Here is a 24,989-nt window from a genome sequence, read left to right as displayed (position 1 = left end):
GCTCGGAAAACTCCCAGCATGGCTGGCTGACGGTCACTGTCGTTGCAGAGCTTCCCACGTGATGAGGCCGAGGACGGGGACACCCCATCCAGCTCCCGGAGGGAGGGGTCGGAGCACCACGCCCCCGCCCGTGAGGCCCAGTGCAGGCTCCAGGTGAGCGTGCCCACGGAGGCATCAGCCCCACCGGGGGCGAAGTGGAGGCGGGGAAGGCCTGCTGCCGAGACACAGCCCAGGATACGCCCCGCGGCCCAGTCTGAGGCTGCCACGGAGCTCAGCACACCCGGCTCTGACCCAGAGTCCCGAGAACCCCGGCCTCTGAGGCAGCAGGAGGACCTGGAGCCCAGCACGCCAGAGCACAGAGGTGAGGACGCTGGGGCTGGTGTACGGGAGTGTGTGGGGAGGGGGTGCTGAGCTACACAGGGACGAGTCCCCGAAAGCTGCTGCTGGGCCTGCAGCAAGTGCTGGCCTCACACCCCTGCCCCCCATCTTGCACACTTCAGTCCCAAAAGACATCCGAACCTGGGTATTCTTTGGGAATCTCTTGGAAGCTTTCTGTCCCGGGATACGCACATGCCAAGGCTGGCCTGCGGGCAAACGATGCTTCTCCCACAGCTCTAGCACTGGCCTCCAACTGGAACCAGGCTCCACTTCCCAGACCTGTCCCTACAGAGGTGGTGGCTCCAGGTGCAGGACCCAGGGATCCACCGAGGGCAGATGGAGAACCGAGACTTGCCCTCGCAGAGACACCAGGCCAGCTGGGTACTGGCCAGCACACCGGGCAGATCGGATCTCCGTGCCTGCAGGACCCCCAGCCCCAGGCACTGATGTCCCACCCCCTCAGCCAGAACCTCCACCTCCACGTGCACCTCTACCTGCTCGGCCTTTGGCAGGAGAACCCGAGGCAGAGGAGGAGTCACCGCCTCGGCAGGGAGAGCCTGCCCTGGCTCCCGCGCAACACCCAGATGCCCACGATGACTCACCCACCCCTGCAGGGAGAACGAGCCCCCGCTCTGGACAGAGACCCAGAGCCCTTGCCGGAAACACCACGTCCAGGGGAGCGGTCGGCTCTGCAGCCTCCATCCCTGTCTGCTCACCGTGGACGCCGTCAACTCGGTCTGCCCCCAGGGGACATGGAGTTCCTTTCCCCCGAACTGCTTTGTATTTGGTTTGTTTCCACCTTTCTGGTGATGTTTTCTTTTTTGCATGGTTTCCTGTATTTTTGTTGGTTAAGTTGGGATTAGTAAACTTTTTCATCATTGTTGCAATTTGGGAACACTGTTGTGTAACTCTGGTGATACTGTGTTACCATCACCACTTTGTAGTTTCAGACCCGTTCCATCTTTATGCCCCACCCCCCAACAAAGCCTGGATTCAAGGCAAGCACGCCCTGTTCATCCCTCCGCCCGATCCTGAACACAATTTCATCTTTTCTTTCTGCATTCCTTCCTATATTCTTGGTGTCCCCAATCAATGACTCTCAGTGAAATGACTGAAGGAGTTTTTTTCGGACGCTCCACCTACTGTAAGACTCCACTGGAGAGTTCTCATGTTTATGTCCTTTGAACTAGCCTTTGATATCTGAAAGGACGTTGTACCACGTGCCAAACGAAGCCCTTTTGGCAAATGCCATCATTATCTCCAGGCAGGCATTGCTGTTTGAAGGGTGCCATCTCAGCCAGAAGGCAGAGGCTGAGCTCCTCTTGTTGCACCAGCTCCCAAAAGAAGCCAAGAAAAGGAGCTGTTACAACAAACCACCCCAACGCCCAGGAAAGCGTTCTTCATGACAGAAGGCTAGAAAATGACCCAACATCCTTGTGGCCCAGAACCCCTCTAGAAATTCACTGTTCCATAAAAAAGAGAAACAGATGGGAAGTTCCAAGGAGAGGCAATGCCCATGGCCAGTGTATTTTAGAGACGGCCTGACCGCTCCGGGGAAGACACGCACTGACAGAACCCCTTGGGAAACAGCCGTGATAGTCCTCACTGTCGTAAGGGATTCCTCTGGGGACAACCTGCCCTGGGCACCACACGAGGGAGCAGACCGGCTTCTCTTCCTCTGCCCCCACACCATTGACTCATCAAGGCAGCTCAGGTGTTCTCATGCCCTGCCTGCCTGCCTGCCTGGCTCATCCGTGAGCTGTGACCACCTCCAGGACAGGACTCCACCTTCTGCTCTCTGTGTACCGTGAATCTGCACACAGTGGGCTTTCAGAACCTTAGGAGACTTGAGCCATTCCCACTCGAGCCAGAACCCTCCCCAGGAAGGAAAACAGCTGTGGAGTCCTTTTGGCCCCAGCACTGGTTCCGAAACCCTGGCGGCTCCTAGAGCCTCTACGGTGTGAAGAGGGAGGTCCCTTTTGACAGAGCTTTCCGGCCGTCAGATCTAAGCTGCTGTTTCACTCTCAGCTGTGTCTCTTCCGTTGCAGTGTTGCAGGTGGGCCACGCTGCTCCAAAGGAGCTCACAAGCTGAGTTTCAAGGGAGGTATTGAGAGGACAGGGATGGCTACAACGTGCTGCAAACTGAGTGAGGGTCCCCACAATCCTCAGCAAAGGTCTGTGGTGTGCAAGTGGGGAGTAGAGGGCCCCCAAGTTCCAAAGGAAGGGAGGTACTCGGGAGCTAAAGCCCTTGGCTGCTGTGGTAGCAGCTGCAGATGGCAGCTCGTCCACAGTGCACTTCGAATGAGGTCATATGAGCGGGACTCTGGAAATGGCTCCGAAATCCAGAGAAAGGGGTCAGGGTATGTGGGAATCCGGCGGGGGTGGGGGGTGGATGAAGGAAGGTGTCCTTCCTCTCTCCAGTGCAATTTGGTTTGGTGAGTCTCAAAGCTACCAGATGGCACTTCCCAAGTCAGGCCCCCGCAGGAATCAGGGTGGGCTGCGTGCCTCGGCCCCTGCCACAGGGACAAGCCACACCAGTGGCCTCCCTGAGCTCCAATGGCCGGATCTGGGGCTTCTGTCTGGGTGCACACCTCCTTGCTCTGGCCAAGTTCCCCCCTTCTCTGAGCACCAGCTTCATCCTCTCGAATGAGGACATCGATTGCTACCTTGACACGTTACTCTCTTCATCCTGTGAAGACTCATTAGGCTTATCCTACAATTACTAGCTGGCCCGAGGAGATATCTCCTGAATCCAGATTAAGCTGGAGTCTCCCAGGCTCATCTGGCATGTCTTCCCTGAAGTCTGCCAAAACCCACACCCTTGCATTTCCAGGGACTCCCCTTAGCCAGCTGGGCAGAAAACCCAGCATGTTTCAAACAAGCTGACAGACAAGCGGGAGAGGACTCACGGGCAGACGGCTTCCCTCAGGTCTCGGGTGGACCTCTGGGACCACAGCAGCAACAGGCCATCCCAGTCCCTGGGCTCAGCAGCGCCCTCATTCTCACGCCGGCGGCTCTGCCCTGAGGGGAGCAGGAAGGTCACCAGCTGCCGCAGGCGGACCTCACGCCCCTCCCACTTATGGAGCCGGACCTCCCCCGGCCCCACCCCTTCCCCTACCCCAGCAGGACGAGAGCTCCTCTTCCCCTGGCTTCTAACGTGAGGCCCGGCCCTGGGCCCCGATTGGGCACTGCCCCAGTCCGGAGCCAATCACAGTGGCCAAGGAGGTGGAAGGCACCGATGGGCCAGGGCCAGGTCATGTGACCATACTCCCCAGGAAACTCAAATATTACCAAGATTCCCTAAGAAACCAATGAACAAAATTATCCAGTAAAGGCAAACCGTACTTTTTAATGAGGCCAAAGTCACAGAAAAAAAAAAAAATGCTTCACAATGAAGTGCTCAAGGAAGCTACAAAATAAACTTTCAGAAAAGTTTAGTAGTTTTTTTAATAGGGTGACGGAGAGCTATACCTATCCCATATATGTGAATTTAGGTTTAAACTAGATTCCCCTTGGCTATTTTATAAGACAAAAAAACCCACATCACCCCCTTTCACTCCCCCCCACCCCCAAAAAGTGTTTTAACCTATTGAATTTTTGTGTCCTCAGTTGTGTCTGATTCACGGCAACTCACGATCTCTACACAGCCAGGCTCTTCCGTCCATGGAATTCAGGGCAATTTTTTCTGTCACAGTAAATGCCCACCCTGGGTGATCCAAACGGAAGGGCTCAGAGGCTCCTGAGAGACTAACTCCTTTCAGCTGAGCACAGAGCTGGCTCCTCACTGGGATACCTGTGGCCTGGGGCTCCCAGAGGGGAGAGCACCACTCGCCCCACCGTGTGTTCACAGCTGGAAGTGCAGGCTGCTCCTCACTCCCCCTTGACAGTGTCCCTGAGGGCAGAACACTGTGAAGTTAATCAAGGTGGAAATGCAAACTCCAATGCAAGTAAACTTCCCACAAGGTCTCCAAAACCACTCAGGAACAGGGTATTGGAAACTGCAGGGGATGACATGAATGGAGATGGAGACTTGACACCTTACACCGAGTTCACTTCCAGTTATCCCTAGACAAACATTCCATGAAAACTTGTCACAAATCTAGAGGAACAATGAGCAGAAACCGGACACGTGCTTTGAGTCTTCACACACAAAACTAAAAGGCAGTCCACAAAAAAACCAGGAGAATAAGTGGACTTTGCAAAATCAAAGATATCTTCTGTGGGAAAGAGCTCAGTACAAAAGCAAAAGACAGGTCATACATCGCGAGACGAATGAGTGGAAACACAAAGCTTATCAAGGATGTGTCTCCAAACAGACAAAGAACACCAACACAACAAGCCTGTGAAAACTAGGGAAAGGTCTGAAGGGACACCAGACTGAGGAAGACACACACAGAGTATCCCGGATGATGTCCAGCACTGAGGGCCTGAAGAATCAACAGTGTAGTTGTACCTCCTCAGGCCTGTGTGACCCTGGGTGAGGCCTCTGTTTCCCGGTGGCTCTGAGAGATGGACAGGGAGGAAGGGGAAGAGAAATCACTTGCATTTCTAATACTCACAGCAAAGTCTTCCAATGAGAAGGGAATTATCACCCCCACTGACAATGCCATTCACTGAAGTGATCCCCACGAGTCCATCTAACCCAGAAGGGAAGGAAGGACCTGTTCTCACAAAACGGCGAGAGATGGAAGAAGGAAGATCAAGCCCACACCAATCCCTGGAAAGAGAAGCTGTGCTCAGGGCTTGAAAGAATTCCTATTTGGAAAATGATATCCCAGCCCCACAAGGCAATCCACAGCTTCGATGCTATTCCTCCCAAAATGCCAATGCATTTTCGCACCCAACCAAGAATTGCAAAAGGGGTACGGAAACAGAAAAGAGCCTAAATTGTCAATACAATCCGACGAAAAAGCCCCGATACGGACATCCAAGGTTGTGTGAAAGGAAATTAGACGACCAAACTAGGATCCTCAGGAGAGTATCGGAGAAGGCAATGGCGACCCACTCCAGTACTCTTGCCTGGAAAATGCCCTGGACGGAGGAGCCTGGTAGGCTGCAGGCCATGGGGTCGCGCAGAGTCAGACACGACTGAAGTGACTTAGCCGCAGCAGCAGCAGCAGGAGCCGGACAGTATGCTATTGGGAATACAACAACACACACAGATCCAGATCGATGGAATAAAGTTGAGGGTCCAGACACAGACCCCAGCATCCATGCTCAACTCATCTCTGACACAGAAGGGGAGAATATCCAAATGGGAACAAGAAAGCCTCTTCAATACATGTCCATGGGAAAACCAGACAGCTACATCTGAAGAACGCTATTGGTTTTGATCTCAGACCACCTCAATATCGGGGAAAACCTCACCCTAAAGGCTGATGTCATGAGATAGCTAGAAAGAAGCGTAGGTCAAAGGCTCCTTAACATCAGAGTCTCCTTGCCATTTGCTGGGCGGAGGTAGAAATGGGTCTCTTCAAGTAAGGGAAAGAGGTACACGAAGTACACCAATGGGTTTCCATCCAATGGAACCTCTTCACAACAGAGAAGCTAAGCATTCACAAATGCAAAAGAGAGGAAACGGAACACGAGAGACTCCTTGCAAGTGGTGTATCTGAGAAGGGGTTCATATGGAAAGAGACGAAGAATGCACAGCACTCAGAGTCCAAGAAACACCACCACCACCCTTGACCCTTCCCCCATGACCAACTCCGACCTAAAGCCTTTCTCTCCCTCTAACCTATCCCTAAAACATAACCCTCATCTAATCATATACACGTGCATTCCTAGCATCCATCCGTCCACACACGAGAGAGAAAGAGGAAGACACAGACTGAATTGAGAAAGGAAAAGAGAGGGACACAGCCAGAGAGAGACACGGAACCAAAGAGAGGAAAGGAGTCGATGGTCCAGACTTTTCATCAATCTGTCTCGAAGGTAGAAGCAATGACAGCGCCCATCCACCCCAGAAGGGGGAAAAGGACGGAAGGTTTGGAGAGGAAAAGACAAGAACGCAGGGAGCCATTAGAAGCTCAGCCACCCGCAGAAGCCGAGCTGGGACACTTGAACAGAATCTCAATGGAACCAGAGGACCAGAAACTTGGCTACTCTTTTCTATAAGAGAGGGAGACCTTCGAGTCTTCCTTTCGGTCCTGCAACTTGGATGCGGGGTCTCAAAACAGTCAGGAGGGGGAGTGCCTTTTCCTGGGTACCACGGCACATCCAGGCCTCGTTCTGCCCCATTCTGTGCTGTGTCAGCCCAGGAAGGAATCTTTCTTTCTGAAGTCTCAGCGCACAAGCTCCACGTGATATCGGCCCCAGGTGGAAAGGCATGGAGCTGCTCGTAGGCCGACAGACCTAGGAAGCAGATGGGAGAATGACCGCCACTCTGCAGATGGAGAGACTGGGGAAACCCTGAGGGGCATATGCTTGTCCAGGGCCACACCACTTATGAGAAGAAGGAGCCTGGTCTGAGAGCAGCGGGGCCCTCGGAGCTCAGGCCCTGGCTGCACCCAGGCCTCCCCAGGGCTGTCGGCTGGGCTGGGTGGGTGTCACTGTGCCTGCACATGGCTTAAGGGTGGTGGTCGAGCAGTCAGAAACCCAGAGATTCCCTTGGGAAGTTTTGGGGAAGGGACCTCAGCACGAACCCCAGGAAATGATGTCACCTGCCGGCAACAGAACCCAACAGAACCCGCAACCCGGGTATCCAGGCCTCGAGAGCGGAGAGGAGCCCCCAGCCAGATCACTTGCTGCCGAGATGTTCTGCTGTTTGCCCCTGCCCAGAGGCCGGGGCCTCAGGAGAGCTCACAGGCAGTGTGCGTGGGCACCCTGTCGACGTTGGCTCAGGGCACCCCCGAGACGCCTCTGGCCCTTTGCCCGGAGAAACAGAAAGGTAACACGGGGAGCCCCAGGCCGGGCCAGGCCACCTCTCCCATGCCACCAGGAAACACCGGGTCCTTTGCCTGTGTGTGTGGATGCGGGTTTCTCGGGGTGTGTCTCACTCAAGGAAGCCCAGGCGGATGTGGGGTCAGAAGCCTGCGGACAAGCTGTGTCCACACCCCAGGGGAGAGCATGCTGGGCGGGATGGGGAGAGTGCGGGCAGGGCCGGCCGCCCAGGCTGACCTCACACCCTCAGGTGGGTCTCTTTCCTCCCGGGTGGGGATCTGAGCACACACACGTCTCTGACACTTCTGGGCAGAGAAGTTCGAGCAGGCCGAAGCAGCGGCTCCACTGGCCAGGCCCAGCTCGGAAAACTCCCAGCATGGCTGGCTGACGGTCACTGTCGTTGCAGAGCTTCCCACGTGATGAGGCCGAGGACGGGGACACCCCATCCAGCTCCCGGAGGGAGGGGTCGGAGCACCACCCCCCCGCCCGTGAGGCCCAGTGCAGGCTCCAGGTGAGCGTGCCCACGGAGGCATCAGCCCCACCGGGGGCGAAGTGGAGGCGGGGAAGGCCTGCTGCCGAGACACAGCCCAGGATACGCCCCGCGGCCCAGTCTGAGGCTGCCACGGAGCTCAGCACACCCGGCTCTGACCCAGAGTCCCGAGAACCCCGGCCTCTGAGGCAGCAGGAGGACCTGGAGCCCAGCACGCCAGAGCACAGAGGTGAGGACGCTGGGGCTGGTGTACGGGAGTGTGTGGGGAGGGGGTGCTGAGCTACACAGGGACGAGTCCCCGAAAGCTGCTGCTGGGCCTGCAGCAAGTGCTGGCCTCACACCCCCTGCCCCCCATCTTGCACACTTCAGTCCCAAAAGACATCCGAACCTGGGTATTCTTTGGGAATCTCTTGGAAGCTTTCTGTCCCGGGATACGCACATGCCAAGGCTGGCCTGCGGGCAAACGATGCTTCTCCCACAGCTCTAGCACTGGCCTCCAACTGGAACCAGGCTCCACTTCCCAGACCTGTCCCTACAGAGGTGGTGGCTCCAGGTGCAGGACCCAGGGATCCACCGAGGGCAGATGGAGAACCGAGACTTGCCCTCGCAGAGACACCAGGCCAGCTGGGTACTGGCCAGCACACCGGGCAGATCGGATCTCCGTGCCTGCAGGACCCCCAGCCCCAGGCACTGATGTCCCACCCCCTCAGCCAGAACCTCCACCTCCACGTGCACCTCTACCTGCTCGGCCTTTGGCAGGAGAACCCGAGGCAGAGGAGGAGTCACCGCCTCGGCAGGGAGAGCCTGCCCTGGCTCCCGCGCAACACCCAGATGCCCACGATGACTCACCCACCCCTGCAGGGAGAACGAGCCCCCGCTCTGGACAGAGACCCAGAGCCCTTGCCGGAAACACCACGTCCAGGGGAGCGGTCGGCTCTGCAGCCTCCATCCCTGTCTGCTCACCGTGGACGCCGTCAACTCGGTCTGCCCCCAGGGGACATGGAGTTCCTTTCCCCCGAACTGCTTTGTATTTGGTTTGTTTCCACCTTTCTGGTGATGTTTTCTTTTTTGCATGGTTTCCTGTATTTTTGTTGGTTAAGTTGGGATTAGTAAACTTTTTCATCATTGTTGCAATTTGGGAACACTGTTGTGTAACTCTGGTGATACTGTGTTACCATCACCACTTTGTAGTTTCAGACCCGTTCCATCTTTATGCCCCACCCCCCAACAAAGCCTGGATTCAAGGCAAGCACGCCCTGTTCATCCCTCCGCCCGATCCTGAACACAATTTCATCTTTTCTTTCTGCATTCCTTCCTATATTCTTGGTGTCCCCAATCAATGACTCTCAGTGAAATGACTGAAGGAGTTTTTTTCGGACGCTCCACCTACTGTAAGACTCCACTGGAGAGTTCTCATGTTTATGTCCTTTGAACTAGCCTTTGATATCTGAAAGGACGTTGTACCACGTGCCAAACGAAGCCCTTTTGGCAAATGCCATCATTATCTCCAGGCAGGCATTGCTGTTTGAAGGGTGCCATCTCAGCCAGAAGGCAGAGGCTGAGCTCCTCTTGTTGCACCAGCTCCCAAAAGAAGCCAAGAAAGGGAGCTGTTACAACAAACCACCCCAACGCCCAGGAAAGCGTTCTTCATGACAGAAGGCTAGAAAATGACCCAACATCCTTGTGGCCCAGAACCCCTCTAGAAATTCACTGTTCCATAAAAAAGAGAAACAGATGGGAAGTTCCAAGGAGAGGCAATGCCCATGGCCAGTGTATTTTAGAGACGGCCTGACCGCTCCGGGGAAGACACGCACTGACAGAACCCCTTGGGAAACAGCCGTGATAGTCCTCACTGTCGTAAGGGATTCCTCTGGGGACAACCTGCCCTGGGCACCACACGAGGGAGCAGACCGGCTTCTCTTCCTCTGCCCCCACACCATTGACTCATCAAGGCAGCTCAGGTGTTCTCATGCCCTGCCTGCCTGCCTGCCTGGCTCATCCGTGAGCTGTGACCACCTCCAGGACAGGACTCCACCTTCTGCTCTCTGTGTACCGTGAATCTGCACACAGTGGGCTTTCAGAACCTTAGGAGACTTGAGCCATTCCCACTCGAGCCAGAACCCTCCCCAGGAAGGAAAACAGCTGTGGAGTCCTTTTGGCCCCAGCACTGGTTCCGAAACCCTGGCGGCTCCTAGAGCCTCTACGGTGTGAAGAGGGAGGTCCCTTTTGACAGAGCTTTCCGGCCGTCAGATCTAAGCTGCTGTTTCACTCTCAGCTGTGTCTCTTCCGTTGCAGTGTTGCAGGTGGGCCACGCTGCTCCAAAGGAGCTCACAAGCTGAGTTTCAAGGGAGGTATTGAGAGGACAGGGATGGCTACAACGTGCTGCAAACTGAGTGAGGGTCCCCACAATCCTCAGCAAAGGTCTGTGGTGTGCAAGTGGGGAGTAGAGGGCCCCCAAGTTCCAAAGGAAGGGAGGTACTCGGGAGCTAAAGCCCTTGGCTGCTGTGGTAGCAGCTGCAGATGGCAGCTCGTCCACAGTGCACTTCGAATGAGGTCATATGAGCGGGACTCTGGAAATGGCTCCGAAATCCAGAGAAAGGGGTCAGGGTATGTGGGAATCCGGCGGGGGTGGGGGCTGGATGAAGGAAGGTGTCCTTCCTCTCTCCAGTGCAATTTGGTTTGGTGAGTCTCAAAGCTACCAGATGGCACTTCCCAAGTCAGGCCCCCGCAGGAATCAGGGTGGGCTGCGTGCCTCGGCCCCTGCCACAGGGACAAGCCACACCAGTGGCCTCCCTGAGCTCCAATGGCCGGATCTGGGGCTTCTGTCTGGGTGCACACCTCCTTGCTCTGGCCAAGTTCCCCCCTTCTCTGAGCACCAGCTTCATCCTCTCGAATGAGGACATCGATTGCTACCTTGACACGTTACTCTCTTCATCCTGTGAAGACTCATTAGGCTTATCCTACAATTACTAGCTGGCCCGAGGAGATATCTCCTGAATCCAGATTAAGCTGGAGTCTCCCAGGCTCATCTGGCATGTCTTCCCTGAAGTCTGCCAAAACCCACACCCTTGCATTTCCAGGGACTCCCCTTAGCCAGCTGGGCAGAAAACCCAGCATGTTTCAAACAAGCTGACAGACAAGCGGGAGAGGACTCACGGGCAGACGGCTTCCCTCAGGTCTCGGGTGGACCTCTGGGACCACAGCAGCAACAGGCCATCCCAGTCCCTGGGCTCAGCAGCGCCCTCATTCTCACGCCGGCGGCTCTGCCCTGAGGGGAGCAGGAAGGTCACCAGCTGCCGCAGGCGGACCTCACGCCCCTCCCACTTATGGAGCCGGACCTCCCCCGGCCCCACCCCTTCCCCTACCCCAGCAGGACGAGAGCTCCTCTTCCCCTGGCTTCTAACGTGAGGCCCGGCCCTGGGCCCCGATTGGGCACTGCCCCAGTCCGGAGCCAATCACAGTGGCCAAGGAGGTGGAAGGCACCGATGGGCCAGGGCCAGGTCATGTGACCATACTCCCCAGGAAACTCAAATATTACCAAGATTCCCTAAGAAACCAATGAACAAAATTATCCAGTAAAGGCAAACCGTACTTTTTAATGAGGCCAAAGTCACAGAAAAAAAAAAAAAGCTTCACAATGAAGTGCTCAAGGAAGCTACAAAATAAACTTTCAGAAAAGTTTAGTAGTTTTTTTAATAGGGTGACGGAGAGCTATACCTATCCCATATATGTGAATTTAGGTTTAAACTAGATTCCCCTTGGCTATTTTATAAGACAAAAAAACCCACATCACCCCATTTCACTCACCCCCACCCCCAAAAAGTGTTTTAATCTATTGAATTTTTGTGTCCTCAGTTGTGTCTGATTCACGGCAACTCACGATCTCTACACAGCCAGGCTCTTCCGTCCATGGAATTCAGGGCAATTTTTTCTGTCACAGTAAATGCCCACCCTGGGTGATCCAAACGGAAGGGCTCACAGGCTCCTGAGAGACTAACTCCTTTCAGCTGAGCACAGAGCTGGCTCCTCACTGGGATACCTGTGGCCTAGGGCTCCCAGAGGGGAGAGCACCACTCGCCCCACCGTGTGTTCACAGCTGGAAGTGCAGGCTGCTCCTCACTCCCCCTTGACAGTGTCCCTGAGGGCAGAACAGTGTGAAGTTAATCAAGGTGGAAATGCAAACTCCAATGCAAGTAAACTTCCCACAAGGCCTCCAAAACCACTCAGGAACAGGGTATTGGAAACTGCAGGGGATGACATGAATGGAGATGGAGACTTGACACCTTACACCGAGTTCACTTCCAGTTATCCCTAGACAAACATTCCATGAAAACTTGTCACAAATCTAGAGGAACAATGAGCAGAAACCGGACACGTGCTTTGAGTCTTCACACACAAAACTAAAAGGCAGTCCACAAAAAAAACCAGGAGAATACAGTGCACTTTGCAAAATCAAAGATATCTACTGTGGGAAAGACCTCAGTACAAAAGCAAAAGACAGGTCATACATCGCGAGACGAATGAGTGGAAACACAAAGCTTATCAAGGATGTGTCTCCAAACAGACAAAGAACACCAACACAACAAGCCTGTGAAAACTAGGGAAAGGTCTGAAGGGACACCAGACTGAGGAAGACACACACAGAGTATCCCGGATGATGTCCAGCACTGAGGGCCTGAAGAATCAACAGTCTAGTTGTACCTCCTCAGGCCTGTGTGACCCTGGGTGAGGCCTCTGTTTCCCGGTGGCTCTGAGAGATGGACAGGGAGGAAGGGGAAGAGAAATCACTTGCATTTCTAATACTCACAGCAAAGTCTTCCAATGAGAAGGGAATTATCACCCCCACTGACAATGCCATTCACTGAAGTGATCCCCACGAGTCCATCTAACCCAGAAGGGAAGGAAGGACCTGTTCTCACAAAACGGCGAGAGATGGAAGAAGGAAGATCAAGCCCACACCAATCCCTGGAAAGAGAAGCTGTGCTCAGGGCTTGAAAGAATTCCTATTTGGAAAATGATATCCCAGCCCCACAAGGCAATCCACAGCTTCGATGCTATTCCTCCCAAAATGCCAATGCATTTTCGCACCCAACCAAGAATTGCAAAAGGGGTACGGAAACAGAAAAGAGCCTAAATTGTCAATACAATCCGACGAAAAAGCCCCGATACGGACATCCAAGGTTGTGTGAAAGGAAATTAGACGACCAAACTAGGATCCTCAGGAGAGTATCGGAGAAGGCAATGGCGACCCACTCCAGTACTCTTGCCTGGAAAATGCCCTGGACGGAGGAGCCTGGTAGGCTGCAGGCCATGGGGTCGCGCAGAGTCAGACACGACTGAAGTGACTTAGCCGCAGCAGCAGCAGCAGGAGCCGGACAGTATGCTATTGGGAATACAACAACACACACAGATCCAGATCGATGGAATAAAGTTGAGGGTCCAGACACAGACCCCAGCATCCATGGTCAACTCATCTCTGACACAGAAGGGGAGAATATCCAAATGGGAACAAGAAAGCCTCTTCAATACATGTCCATGGGAAAACCAGACAGCTACATCTGAAGAACGCTATTGGTTTTGATCTCAGACCACCTCAATATCGGGGAAAACCTCACCCTAAAGGCTGATGTCATGAGATAGCTAGAAAGAAGCGTAGGTCAAAGGCTCCTTAACATCAGAGTCTCCTTGCCATTTGCTGGGCGGAGGTAGAAATGGGTCTCTTCAAGTAAGGGAAAGAGGTACACGAAGTACACCAATGGGTTTCCATCCAATGGAACCTCTTCACAACAGAGAAGCTAAGCATTCACAAATGCAAAAGAGAGGAAACGGAACACGAGAGACTCCTTGCAAGTGGTGTATCTGAGAAGGGGTTCATATGGAAAGAGACGAAGAATGCACAGCACTCAGAGTCCAAGAAACACCACCACCACCCTTGACCCTTCCCCCATGACCAACTCCGACCTAAAGCCTTTCTCTCCCTCTAACCTATCCCTAAAACATAACCCTCATCTAATCATATACACGTGCATTCCTAGCATCCATCCGTCCACACACGAGAGAGAAAGAGGAAGACACAGACTGAATTGAGAAAGGAAAAGAGAGGGACACAGCCAGAGAGAGACACGGAACCAAAGAGAGGAAAGGAGTCGATGGTCCAGACTTTTCATCAATCTGTCTCGAAGGTAGAAGCAATGACAGCGCCCATCCACCCCAGAAGGGGGAAAAGGACGGAAGGTTTGGAGAGGAAAAGACAAGAACGCAGGGAGCCATTAGAAGCTCAGCCACCCGCAGAAGCCGAGCTGGGACACTTGAACAGAATCTCAATGGAACCAGAGGACCAGAAACTTGGCTACTCTTTTCTATAAGAGAGGGAGACCTTCGAGTCTTCCTTTCGGTCCTGCAACTTGGACGCGGGGTCTCAAAACAGTCAGGAGGGGGAGTGCCTTTTCCTGGGTACCACGGCACATCCAGGCCTCGTTCTGCCCCATTCTGTGCTGTGTCAGCCCAGGAAGGAATCTTTCTTTCTGAAGTCTCAGCGCACAAGCTCCACGTGATATCGGCCCCAGGTGGAAAGGCATGGAGCTGCTCGTAGGCCGACAGACCTAGGAAGCAGATGGGAGAATGACCGCCACTCTGCAGATGGAGAGACTGGGGAAACCCTGAGGGGCATATGCTTGTCCAGGGCCACACCACTTATGAGAAGAAGGAGCCTGGTCTGAGAGCAGCGGGGCCCTCGGAGCTCAGGCCCTGGCTGCACCCAGGCCTCCCCAGGGCTGTCGGCTGGGCTGGGTGGGTGTCACTGTGCCTGCACATGGCTTAAGGGTGGTGGTCGAGCAGTCAGAAACCCAGAGATTCCCTTGGGAAGTTTTGGGGAAGGGACCTCAGCACGAACCCCAGGAAATGATGTCACCTGCCGGCAACAGAACCCAACAGAACCCGCAACCCGGGTATCCAGGCCTCGAGAGCGGAGAGGAGCCCCCAGCCAGATCACTTGCTGCCGAGATGTTCTGCTGTTTGCCCCTGCCCAGAGGCCGGGGCCTCAGGAGAGCTCACAGGCAGTGTGCGTGGGCACCCTGTCGACGTTGGCTCAGGGCACCCCCGAGACGCCTCTGGCCCTTTGCCCGGAGAAACAGAAAGGTAACACGGGGAGCCCCAGGCCGGGCCAGGCCACCTCTCCCATGCCACCAGGAAACACCGGGTCCTTTGCCTGTGTGTGTGGATGCGGGTTTCTCGGGGTGTGTCTCACTCAAGGAAGCCCAGGCGGATGTGGGGTCAGAAGCCTGCGGACAAGCTGTGTCCACACCCCAGGGGAGAGCATGCTGGGCGGGATGGCGAGAGTGCGGGCAGGGCCGGCCGCCCAGGCTGACCTCACACCCTCAGGTGGGTCTCTTTCCTCCCGGGTGGGGATCTGAGCACACACACGTCTCTGACACTTCTGGGCAGAGAAGTTCGAGCAGGCCGAAGCAGCGGCTCCACTGGCCAGGCCCAGCTCGGAAAACTCCCAGCATGGCTGGCTGACGGTCACTGTCGTTGCAGAGCTTCCCACGTGATGAGGCCGAGGACGGGGACACCCCATCCAGCTCCCGGAGGGAGGGGTCGGAGCACCACCCCCCCGCCCGTGAGGCCCAGTGCAGGCTCCAGGTGAGCGTGCCCACGGAGGCATCAGCCCCACCGGGGGCGAAGTGGAGGCGGGGAAGGCCTGCTGCCGAGACACAGCCCAGGATACGCCCCGCGGCCCAGTCTGAGGCTGCCACGGAGCTCAGCACACCCGGCTCTGACCCAGAGTCCCGAGAACCCCGGCCTCTGAGGCAGCAGGAGGACCTGGAGCCCAGCACGCCAGAGCACAGAGGTGAGGACGCTGGGGCTGGTGTACGGGAGTGTGTGGGGAGGGGGTGCTGAGCTACACAGGGACGAGTCCCCGAAAGCTGCTGCTGGGCCTGCAGCAAGTGCTGGCCTCACACCCCCTGCCCCCCATCTTGCACACTTCAGTCCCAAAAGACATCCGAACCTGGGTATTCTTTGGGAATCTCTTGGAAGCTTTCTGTCCCGGGATACGCACATGCCAAGGCTGGCCTGCGGGCAAACGATGCTTCTCCCACAGCTCTAGCACTGGCCTCCAACTGGAACCAGGCTCCACTTCCCAGACCTGTCCCTACAGAGGTGGTGGCTCCAGGTGCAGGACCCAGGGATCCACCGAGGGCAGATGGAGAACCGAGACTTGCCCTCGCAGAGACACCAGGCCAGCTGGGTACTGGCCAGCACACCGGGCAGATCGGATCTCCGTGCCTGCAGGACCCCCAGCCCCAGGCACTGATGTCCCACCCCCTCAGCCAGAACCTCCACCTCCACGTGCACCTCTACCTGCTCGGCCTTTGGCAGGAGAACCCGAGGCAGAGGAGGAGTCACCGCCTCGGCAGGGAGAGCCTGCCCTGGCTCCCGCGCAACACCCAGATGCCCACGATGACTCACCCACCCCTGCAGGGAGAACGAGCCCCCGCTCTGGACAGAGACCCAGAGCCCTTGCCGGAAACACCACGTCCAGGGGAGCGGTCGGCTCTGCAGCCTCCATCCCTGTCTGCTCACCGTGGACGCCGTCAACTCGGTCTGCCCCCAGGGGACATGGAGTTCCTTTCCCCCGAACTGCTTTGTATTTGGTTTGTTTCCACCTTTCTGGTGATGTTTTCTTTTTTGCATGGTTTCCTGTATTTTTGTTGGTTAAGTTGGGATTAGTAAACTTTTTCATCATTGTTGCAATTTGGGAACACTGTTGTGTAACTCTGGTGATACTGTGTTACCATCACCACTTTGTAGTTTCAGACCCGTTCCATCTTTATGCCCCACCCCCCAACAAAGCCTGGATTCAAGGCAAGCACGCCCTGTTCATCCCTCCGCCCGATCCTGAACACAATTTCATCTTTTCTTTCTGCATTCCTTCCTATATTCTTGGTGTCCCCAATCAATGACTCTCAGTGAAATGACTGAAGGAGTTTTTTTCGGACGCTCCACCTACTGTAAGACTCCACTGGAGAGTTCTCATGTTTATGTCCTTTGAACTAGCCTTTGATATCTGAAAGGACGTTGTACCACGTGCCAAACGAAGCCCTTTTGGCAAATGCCATCATTATCTCCAGGCAGGCATTGCTGTTTGAAGGGTGCCATCTCAGCCAGAAGGCAGAGGCTGAGCTCCTCTTGTTGCACCAGCTCCCAAAAGAAGCCAAGAAAGGGAGCTGTTACAACAAACCACCCCAACGCCCAGGAAAGCGTTCTTCATGACAGAAGGCTAGAAAATGACCCAACATCCTTGTGGCCCAGAACCCCTCTAGAAATTCACTGTTCCATAAAAAAGAGAAACAGATGGGAAGTTCCAAGGAGAGGCAATGCCCATGGCCAGTGTATTTTAGAGACGGCCTGACCGCTCCGGGGAAGACACGCACTGACAGAACCCCTTGGGAAACAGCCGTGATAGTCCTCACTGTCGTAAGGGATTCCTCTGGGGACAACCTGCCCTGGGCACCACACGAGGGAGCAGACCGGCTTCTCTTCCTCTGCCCCCACACCATTGACTCATCAAGGCAGCTCAGGTGTTCTCATGCCCTGCCTGCCTGCCTGCCTGGCTCATCCGTGAGCTGTGACCACCTCCAGGACAGGACTCCACCTTCTGCTCTCTGTGTACCGTGAATCTGCACACAGTGGGCTTTCAGAACCTTAGGAGACTTGAGCCATTCCCACTCAAGCCAGAACCCTCCCCAGGAAGGAAAACAGCTGTGGAGTCCTTTTGGCCCCAGCACTGGTTCCGAAACCCTGGCGGCTCCTAGAGCCTCTACGGTGTGAAGAGGGAGGTCCCTTTTGACAGAGCTTTCCGGCCGTCAGATCTAAGCTGCTGTTTCACTCTCAGCTGTGTCTCTTCCGTTGCAGTGTTGCAGGTGGGCCACGCTGCTCCAAAGGAGCTCACAAGCTGAGTTTCAAGGGAGGTATTGAGAGGACAGGGATGGCTACAACGTGCTGCAAACTGAGTGAGGGTCCCCACAATCCTCAGCAAAGGTCTGTGGTGTGCAAGTGGGGAGTAGAGGGCCCCCAAGTTCCAAAGGAAGGGAGGTACTCGGGAGCTAAAGCCCTTGGCTGCTGTGGTAGCAGCTGCAGATGGCAGCTCGTCCACAGTGCACTTCGAATGAGGTCATATGAGCGGGACTCTGGAAATGGCTCCGAAATCCAGAGAAAGGGGTCAGGGTATGTGGGAATCCGGCGGGGGTGGGGGCTGGATGAAGGAAGGTGTCCTTCCTCTCTCCAGTGCAATTTGGTTTGGTGAGTCTCAAAGCTACCAGATGGCACTTCCCAAGTCAGGCCCCCGCAGGAATCAGGGTGGGCTGCGTGCCTCGGCCCCTGCCACAGGGACAAGCCACACCAGTGGCCTCCCTGAGCTCCAATGGCCGGATCTGGGGCTTCTGTCTGGGTGCACACCTCCTTGCTCTGGCCAAGTTCCCCCCTTCTCTGAGCACCAGCTTCATCCTCTCGAATGAGGACATCGATTGCTACCTTGACACGTTACTCTCTTCATCCTGTGAAGACTCATTAGGCTTATCCTACAATTACTAGCTGGCCCGAGGAGATATCTCCTGAATCCAGATTAAGCTGGAGTCTCCCAGGCTCATCTGGCATGTCTTCCCTGAATTCTGCCAAAACCCACACCCTTGCATTTCCAGGGACTCCCCTTAGCCAGCTGGGCAGAAAACCCAGCATGTTTCAAACAAGCTGACAGACAAGCGGGAGAGGACTCACGGGCAGACGGCTTCCCTCAGGTCTCGGGTGGACCTCTGGGACCACAGCAGCAACAGGCCATCCCAGTCCCTGGGCTCAGCAGCGCCCTCATTCTCACGCCGGCGGCTCTGCCCTGAGGGGAGCAGGAAGGTCACCAGCTGCCGCAGGCGGACCTCACGCCCCTCCCACTTATGGAGCCGGACCTCCCCCGGCCCCACCCCTTCCCCTACCCCAGCAGGACGAGAGCTCCTCTTCCCCTGGCTTCTAACGTGAGGCCCGGCCCTGGGCCCCGATTGGGCACTGCCCCAGTCCGGAGCCAATCACAGTGGCCAAGGAGGTGGAAGGCACCGATGGGCCAGGGCCAGGTCATGTGACCATACTCCCCAGGAAACTCAAATATTACCAAGATTCCCTAAGAAACCAATGAACAAAATTATCCAGTAAAGGCAAACCGTACTTTTTAATGAGGCCAAAGTCACAGAAAAAAAAAAAATGCTTCACAATGAAGTGCTCAAGGAAGCTACAAAATAAACTTTCAGAAAAGTTTAGTAGTTTTTTTAATAGGGTGACGGAGAGCTATACCTATCCCATATATGTGAATTTAGGTTTAAACTAGATTCCCCTTGGCTATTTTATACGACAAAAAAACCCACATCACCCCATTTCACTCACCCCCACCCCCAAAAAGTGTTTTAATCTATTGAATTTTTGTGTCCTCAGTTGTGTCTGATTCACGGCAACTCACGATCTCTACACAGCCAGGCTCTTCCGTCCATGGAATTCAGGGCAATTTTTTCTGTCACAGTAAATGCCCACCCTGGGTGATCCAAACGGAAGGGCTCACAGGCTCCTGAGAGACTAACTCCTTTCAGCTGAGCACAGAGCTGGCTCCTCACTGGGATACCTGTGGCCTGGGGCTCCCAGAGGGGAGAGCACCACTCGCCCCACCGTGTGGTCACAGCTGGAAGTGCAGGCTGCTCCTCACTCCCCCTTGACAGTGTCCCTGAGGGCAGAACAGTGTGAAGTTAATCAAGGTGGAAATGCAAACTCCAATGCAAGCAAACTTCCCACAAGGTCTCCAAAACCACTCAGGAACAGGGTATTGGAAACTGCAGGGGATGACATGAATGGAGATGGAGACTTGACACCTTACACCGAGTTCACTTCCAGTTATCCCTAGACAAACATTCCATGAAAACTTGTCACAAATCTAGAGGAACAATGAGCAGAAACCGGACACGTGCTTTGAGTCTTCACACACAAAACTAAAAGGCAGTCCACAAAAAAAACCAGGAGAATACAGTGCACTTTGCAAAATCAAAGATATCTACTGTGGGAAAGACCTCAGTACAAAAGCAAAAGACAGGTCATACATCGCGAGACGAATGAGTGGAAACACAAAGCTTATCAAGGATGTGTCTCCAAACAGACAAAGAACACCAACACAACAAGCCTGTGAAAACTAGGGAAAGGTCTGAAGGGACACCAGACTGAGGAAGACACACACAGAGTATCCCGGATGATGTCCAGCACTGAGGGCCTGAAGAATCAACAGTCTAGTTGTACCTCCTCAGGCCTGTGTGACCCTGGGTGAGGCCTCTGTTTCCCGGTGGCTCTGAGAGATGGACAGGGAGGAAGGGGAAGAGAAATCACTTGCATTTCTAATACTCACAGCAAAGTCTTCCAATGAGAAGGGAATTATCACCCCCACTGACAATGCCATTCACTGAAGTGATCCCCACGAGTCCATCTAACCCAGAAGGGAAGGAAGGACCTGTTCTCACAAAACGGCGAGAGATGGAAGAAGGAAGATCAAGCCCACACCAATCCCTGGAAAGAGAAGCTGTGCTCAGGGCTTGAAAGAATTCCTATTTGGAAAATGATATCCCAGCCCCACAAGGCAATCCACAGCTTCGATGCTATTCCTCCCAAAATGCCAATGCATTTTCGCACCCAACCAAGAATTGCAAAAGGGGTTACGGAAACATAAAAGAGCCTAAATTGTCAATACAATCCGACGAAAAAGCCCCGATACGGACATCCAAGGTTGTGTGAAAGGAAATTAGACGACCAAACTAGGATCCTCAGGAGAGTATCGGAGAAGGCAATGGCGACCCACTCCAGTACTCTTGCCTGGAAAATGCCCTGGACGGAGGAGCCTGGTAGGCTGCAGGCCATGGGGTCGCGCAGAGTCAGACACGACTGAAGTGACTTAGCCGCAGCAGCAGCAGCAGGAGCCGGACAGTATGCTATTGGGAATACAACAACACACACAGATCCAGATCGATGGAATAAAGTTGAGGGTCCAGACACAGACCCCAGCATCCATGCTCAACTCATCTCTGACACAGAAGGGGAGAATATCCAAATGGGAACAAGAAAGCCTCTTCAATACTTGTCCATGGGAAAACCAGACAGCTACATCTGAAAAACGCTATTGGTTTTGATCTCAGACCACCTCAATATCGGGGAAAACCTCACCCTAAAGGCTGATGTCATGAGATAGCTAGAAAGAAGCGTAGGTCAAAGGCTCCTTAACATCAGAGTCTCCTTGCCATTTGCTGGGCGGAGGTAGAAATGGGTCTCTTCAAGTAAGGGAAAGAGGTACACGAAGTACACCAATGGGTTTCCATCCAATGGAACCTCTTCACAACAGAGAAGCTAAGCATTCACAAATGCAAAAGAGAGGAAACGGAACACGAGAGACTCCTTGCAAGTGGTGTATCTGAGAAGGGGTTCATATGGAAAGAGACGAAGAATGCACAGCACTCAGATTCCAAGAAACACCACCACCACCCTTGACCCTTCCCCCATGACCAACTCCGACCTAAAGCCTTTCTCTCCCTCTAACCTATCCCTAAAACATAACCCTCATCTAATCATATACACGTGCATTCCTAGCATCCATCCGTCCACACACGAGAGAGAAAGAGGAAGACACAGACTGAATTGAGAAAGGAAAAGAGAGGGACACAGCCAGAGAGAGACACGGAACCAAAGAGAGGAAAGGAGTCGATGGTCCAGACTTTTCATCAATCTGTCTCGAAGGTAGAAGCAATGACAGCGCCCATCCACCCCAGAAGGGGGAAAAGGACGGAAGGTTTGGAGAGGAAAAGACAAGAACGCAGGGAGCCATTAGAAGCTCAGCCACCCACAGAAGCCGAGCTGGGACACTTGAACAGAATCTCAATGGAAACAGAGGACCAGAAACTTGGCTACTCTTTTCTATAAGAGAGGGAGACCTTCGAGTCTTCCTTTCGGTCCTTCAACTTGGACGCGGGGTCTCAAAACAGTCAGGAGGGGGAGTGCCTTTTCCTGGGTACCACGGCACATCCAGGCCTCGTTCTGCCCCATTCTGTGCTGTGTCAGCCCAGGAAGGAATCTTTCTTTCTGAAGTCTCAGCGCACAAACTCCACGTGATATCGGCCCCAGGTGGAAAGGCATGGAGCTGCTCGTAGGCCGACAGACCTAGGAAGCAGATGGGAGAATGACCGCCACTCTGCAGATGGAGAGACTGGGGAAACCCTGAGGGGCATATGCTTGTCCAGGGCCACACCACTTATGAGAAGAAGGAGCCTGGTCTGAGAGCAGCGGGGTCCTCGGAGCTCAGGCCCTGGCTGCACCCAGGCCTCCCCAGGGCTGTCGGCTGGGCTGGGTGGGTGTCACTGTGCCTGCACATGGCTTAAGGGTGGTGGTCGAGCAGTCAGAAACCCAGAGATTCCCTTGGGAAGTTTTGGGGAAGGGACCTCAGCACGAACCCCAGGAAATGATGTCACCTGCCGGCAACAGAACCCAACAGAACCCGCAACCCGGGTATCCAGGCCTCGAGAGCGGAGAGGAGCCCCCAGCCAGATCACTTGCTGCCGAGATGTTCTGCTGTTTGCCCCTGCCCAGAGGCCGGGGCCTCAGGAGAGCTCACAGGCAGTGTGCGTGGGCACCCTGTCGACGTTGGCTCAGGGCACCCCCGAGACGCCTCTGGCCCTTTGCCCGGAGAAACAGAAAGGTAACACGGGGAGCCCCAGGCCGGGCCAGGCAACCTCTCCCATGCCACCAGGAAACACCGGGTCCTTTGCCTGTGTGTGTGGATGCGGGTTTCTCGGGGTGTGTCTCCCTCAAGGAAGCCCAGGCGGATGTGGGGTCAGAAGCCTGCGGACAAGTTGTGTCCACACCCCAGGGGAGAGCATGCTGGGCGGGATGGGGAGAGTGCGGGCAGGGCCGGCCGCCCAGGCTGACCTCACACCCTCAGGTGGGTCTCTTTCCTCCCGGGTGGGGATCTGAGCAGACACACGTCTCTGACCCTTCTGGGCAGAGAAGTTCGAGCAGGCCGAAGCAGCGGCTCCACTGGCCAGGCCCAGCTCGGAAAACTCCCAGCATGGCTGGCTGACGGTCACTGTCGTTGCAGAGCTTCCCACGTGATGAGGCCGAGGACGGGGACACCCCATCCAGCTCCCGGAGGGAGGGGTCGGACCACCACCCCCCCGCCCGTGAGGCCCAGTGCAGGCTCCAGGTGAGCGTGCCCACGGAGGCATCAGCCCCACCGGGGGCGAAGCGGAGGCGGGGAAGGTCTGCTGCCGAGACACCGCCCAGGATACACCCGGCGGCCCAGTCTGAGGCTGCCACGGAGCTCAGCACACCCGGCTCTGACCCAGAGTCCCGAGAATCCCGGCCTCTGAGGCAGCAGGAGGACCTGGAGCCCAGCACGCCAGAGCACAGAGGTGAGGACGCTGGGGCTGGTGTACGGGTGTGTGTGGGGAGGGGGTGCTGAGCTACACCGGGACGAGTCCCCAAAAGCTGCTGCTGGGCCTGCAGCAAGCGCTGGCCTCACACACCCCGCCCCCCATCTTGCACACTTCAGTCCCAAAAGACATCCGACCCTGGGTATTCTTTGGGAATCTCTTGGAAGCTTTCTGTCCCGGGATACGCACATGCCAAGGCTGGCCTGCGGGCAAACGATGCTTCTCCCACAGCTCTAGCACTGGCCTCCAACTGGAACCAGGCTCCACTTCCCAGACCTGTCCCTACAGAGGTGGTGGCTCCAGGTGCAGGACCCAGGGATCCACCGAGGGCAGATGGAGAACCGAGACTTGCCCTCGCAGAGACACCAGGCCAGCTGGGTACTGGCCAGCACACCGGGCAGATCGGATCTCCGTGCCTGCAGGACCCCCAGCCCCAGGCACTGATGTCCCACCCCCTCAGCCAGAACCTCCACCTCCACGTGCACCTCTACCTGCTCGGCCTTTGGCAGGAGAACCCGAGGCAGAGGAGGAGTCACCGCCTCGGCAGGGAGAGCCTGCCCTGGCTCCCGCGCAACACCCAGACGCGCACGATGACTCACCCACCCCTGCAGGGAGAACGAGCCCCCGCTCTGGACAGAGACCCAGAGCCCTTGCCGGAAACACCACGTCCAGGGGAGCGGTCAGCTCTGCAGCCTCCATCCCTGTCTGCTCAACGTGGACGCCGTCAACTCGGTCTGCCCCCAGGGACATGGAGTTCCTTTCCCCCGAACTGCTTTGCATTTGGTTTGTTTCCACCTTTCTGGTGATGTTTTCTTTTTTGCATGGTTTCCTGTATTTTTGTTGGTTAAGTTGGGATTAGTAAACTTTTTCATCATTGTTGCAATTTGGGAACACTGTTGTGTAACTCTGGTGATACTGTGTTACCATCACCACTTTGTAGTTTCAGACCCGTTCCATCTTTATGCCCCACCCCCCAACAAAGCCTGGATTCAAGGCAAGCACGCCCTGTTCATCCCTCCGCCCGATCCTGAACACAATTTCATCTTTTCTTTCTGCATTCCTTCCTATATTCTTGGTGTCCCCAATCAATGACTCTCAGTGAAATGACTGAAGGAGTTTTTTTCGGACGCTCCACCTACTGTAAGACTCCACTGGAGAGTTCTCATGTTTATGTCCTTTGAACTAGCCTTTGATAGCTGAAAGGACGTTGTACGTCCTTTCAAGATACCACGTGCCAAACGAAGCCCTTTTGGCAAATGCCATCATTATCTCCAGGCAGGCATTGCTGTTTGAAGGGTGCCATCTCAGCCAGAAGGCAGAGGCTGAGCTCCTCTTGTTGCACCAGCTCCCAAAAGAAGCCAAGAAAGGGAGCTGGAACAACAAACCACCCCAACGCCCAGGAAAGCGTTCTTCATGACAGAAGGCTAGAAAATGACCCAACATCCTTGTGGCCCAGAACCCCTCTAGAAATTCACTGTTCCATAAAAAAGAGAAACAGATGGGAAGTTCCAAGGAGAGGCAATGCCCATGGCCAGTGTATTTTAGAGACGGCCTGACCGCTCCGGGGAAGACACGCACTGACAGAACCCCTTGGGAAACAGCCGTGATAGTCCTCACTGTCGTAAGGGATTCCTCTGGGGACAACCTGCCCTGGGCACCACACGAGGGAGCAGACCGGCTTCTCTTCCTCTGCCCCCACACCATTGACTCATCAAGGCAGCTCAGGTGTTCTCATGCCCTGCCTGCCT

General features: G+C 55.1%; 1 protein-coding gene across 1 annotated transcript in view; it reads right to left on the bottom strand.

Moving 5' to 3' along the window:
- LOC145517098 (uncharacterized) overlaps nt 1-24,989 on the bottom strand; it is a 437,457-nt gene that overhangs the window by 380,651 nt on the left and 31,817 nt on the right. Inside the window, exons 10-18 of the mRNA XM_081519356.1 lie at nt 23,956-24,070; nt 21,748-21,973; nt 19,251-19,508; nt 18,527-18,638; nt 11,631-11,888; nt 10,907-11,018; nt 6,507-6,732; nt 4,013-4,270; nt 3,288-3,399 (exon numbers count right to left, since the gene is read on the bottom strand). Coding sequence (XP_081375482.1) covers nt 11,867-11,888; nt 18,527-18,638; nt 19,251-19,508; nt 21,748-21,973; nt 23,956-24,070 — 733 coding nt within the window. The 3' untranslated portion in view covers nt 3,288-3,399; nt 4,013-4,270; nt 6,507-6,732; nt 10,907-11,018; nt 11,631-11,866. The remainder of the gene's footprint in view (nt 1-3,287; nt 3,400-4,012; nt 4,271-6,506; nt 6,733-10,906; nt 11,019-11,630; nt 11,889-18,526; nt 18,639-19,250; nt 19,509-21,747; nt 21,974-23,955; nt 24,071-24,989) is intronic.

This window comes from Giraffa tippelskirchi, chromosome 8 (assembly GCF_054371585.1).
Source record: "Giraffa tippelskirchi isolate mGirTip1 chromosome 8, T2T-mGirTip1v1.2.pri, whole genome shotgun sequence".
NCBI classification, from domain to species: domain Eukaryota; kingdom Metazoa; phylum Chordata; class Mammalia; order Artiodactyla; family Giraffidae; genus Giraffa; species Giraffa tippelskirchi.
The sequence above is the reverse complement of the archived record's forward strand: the minus strand, read 5'-3'. Positions and strand labels throughout refer to the sequence as shown.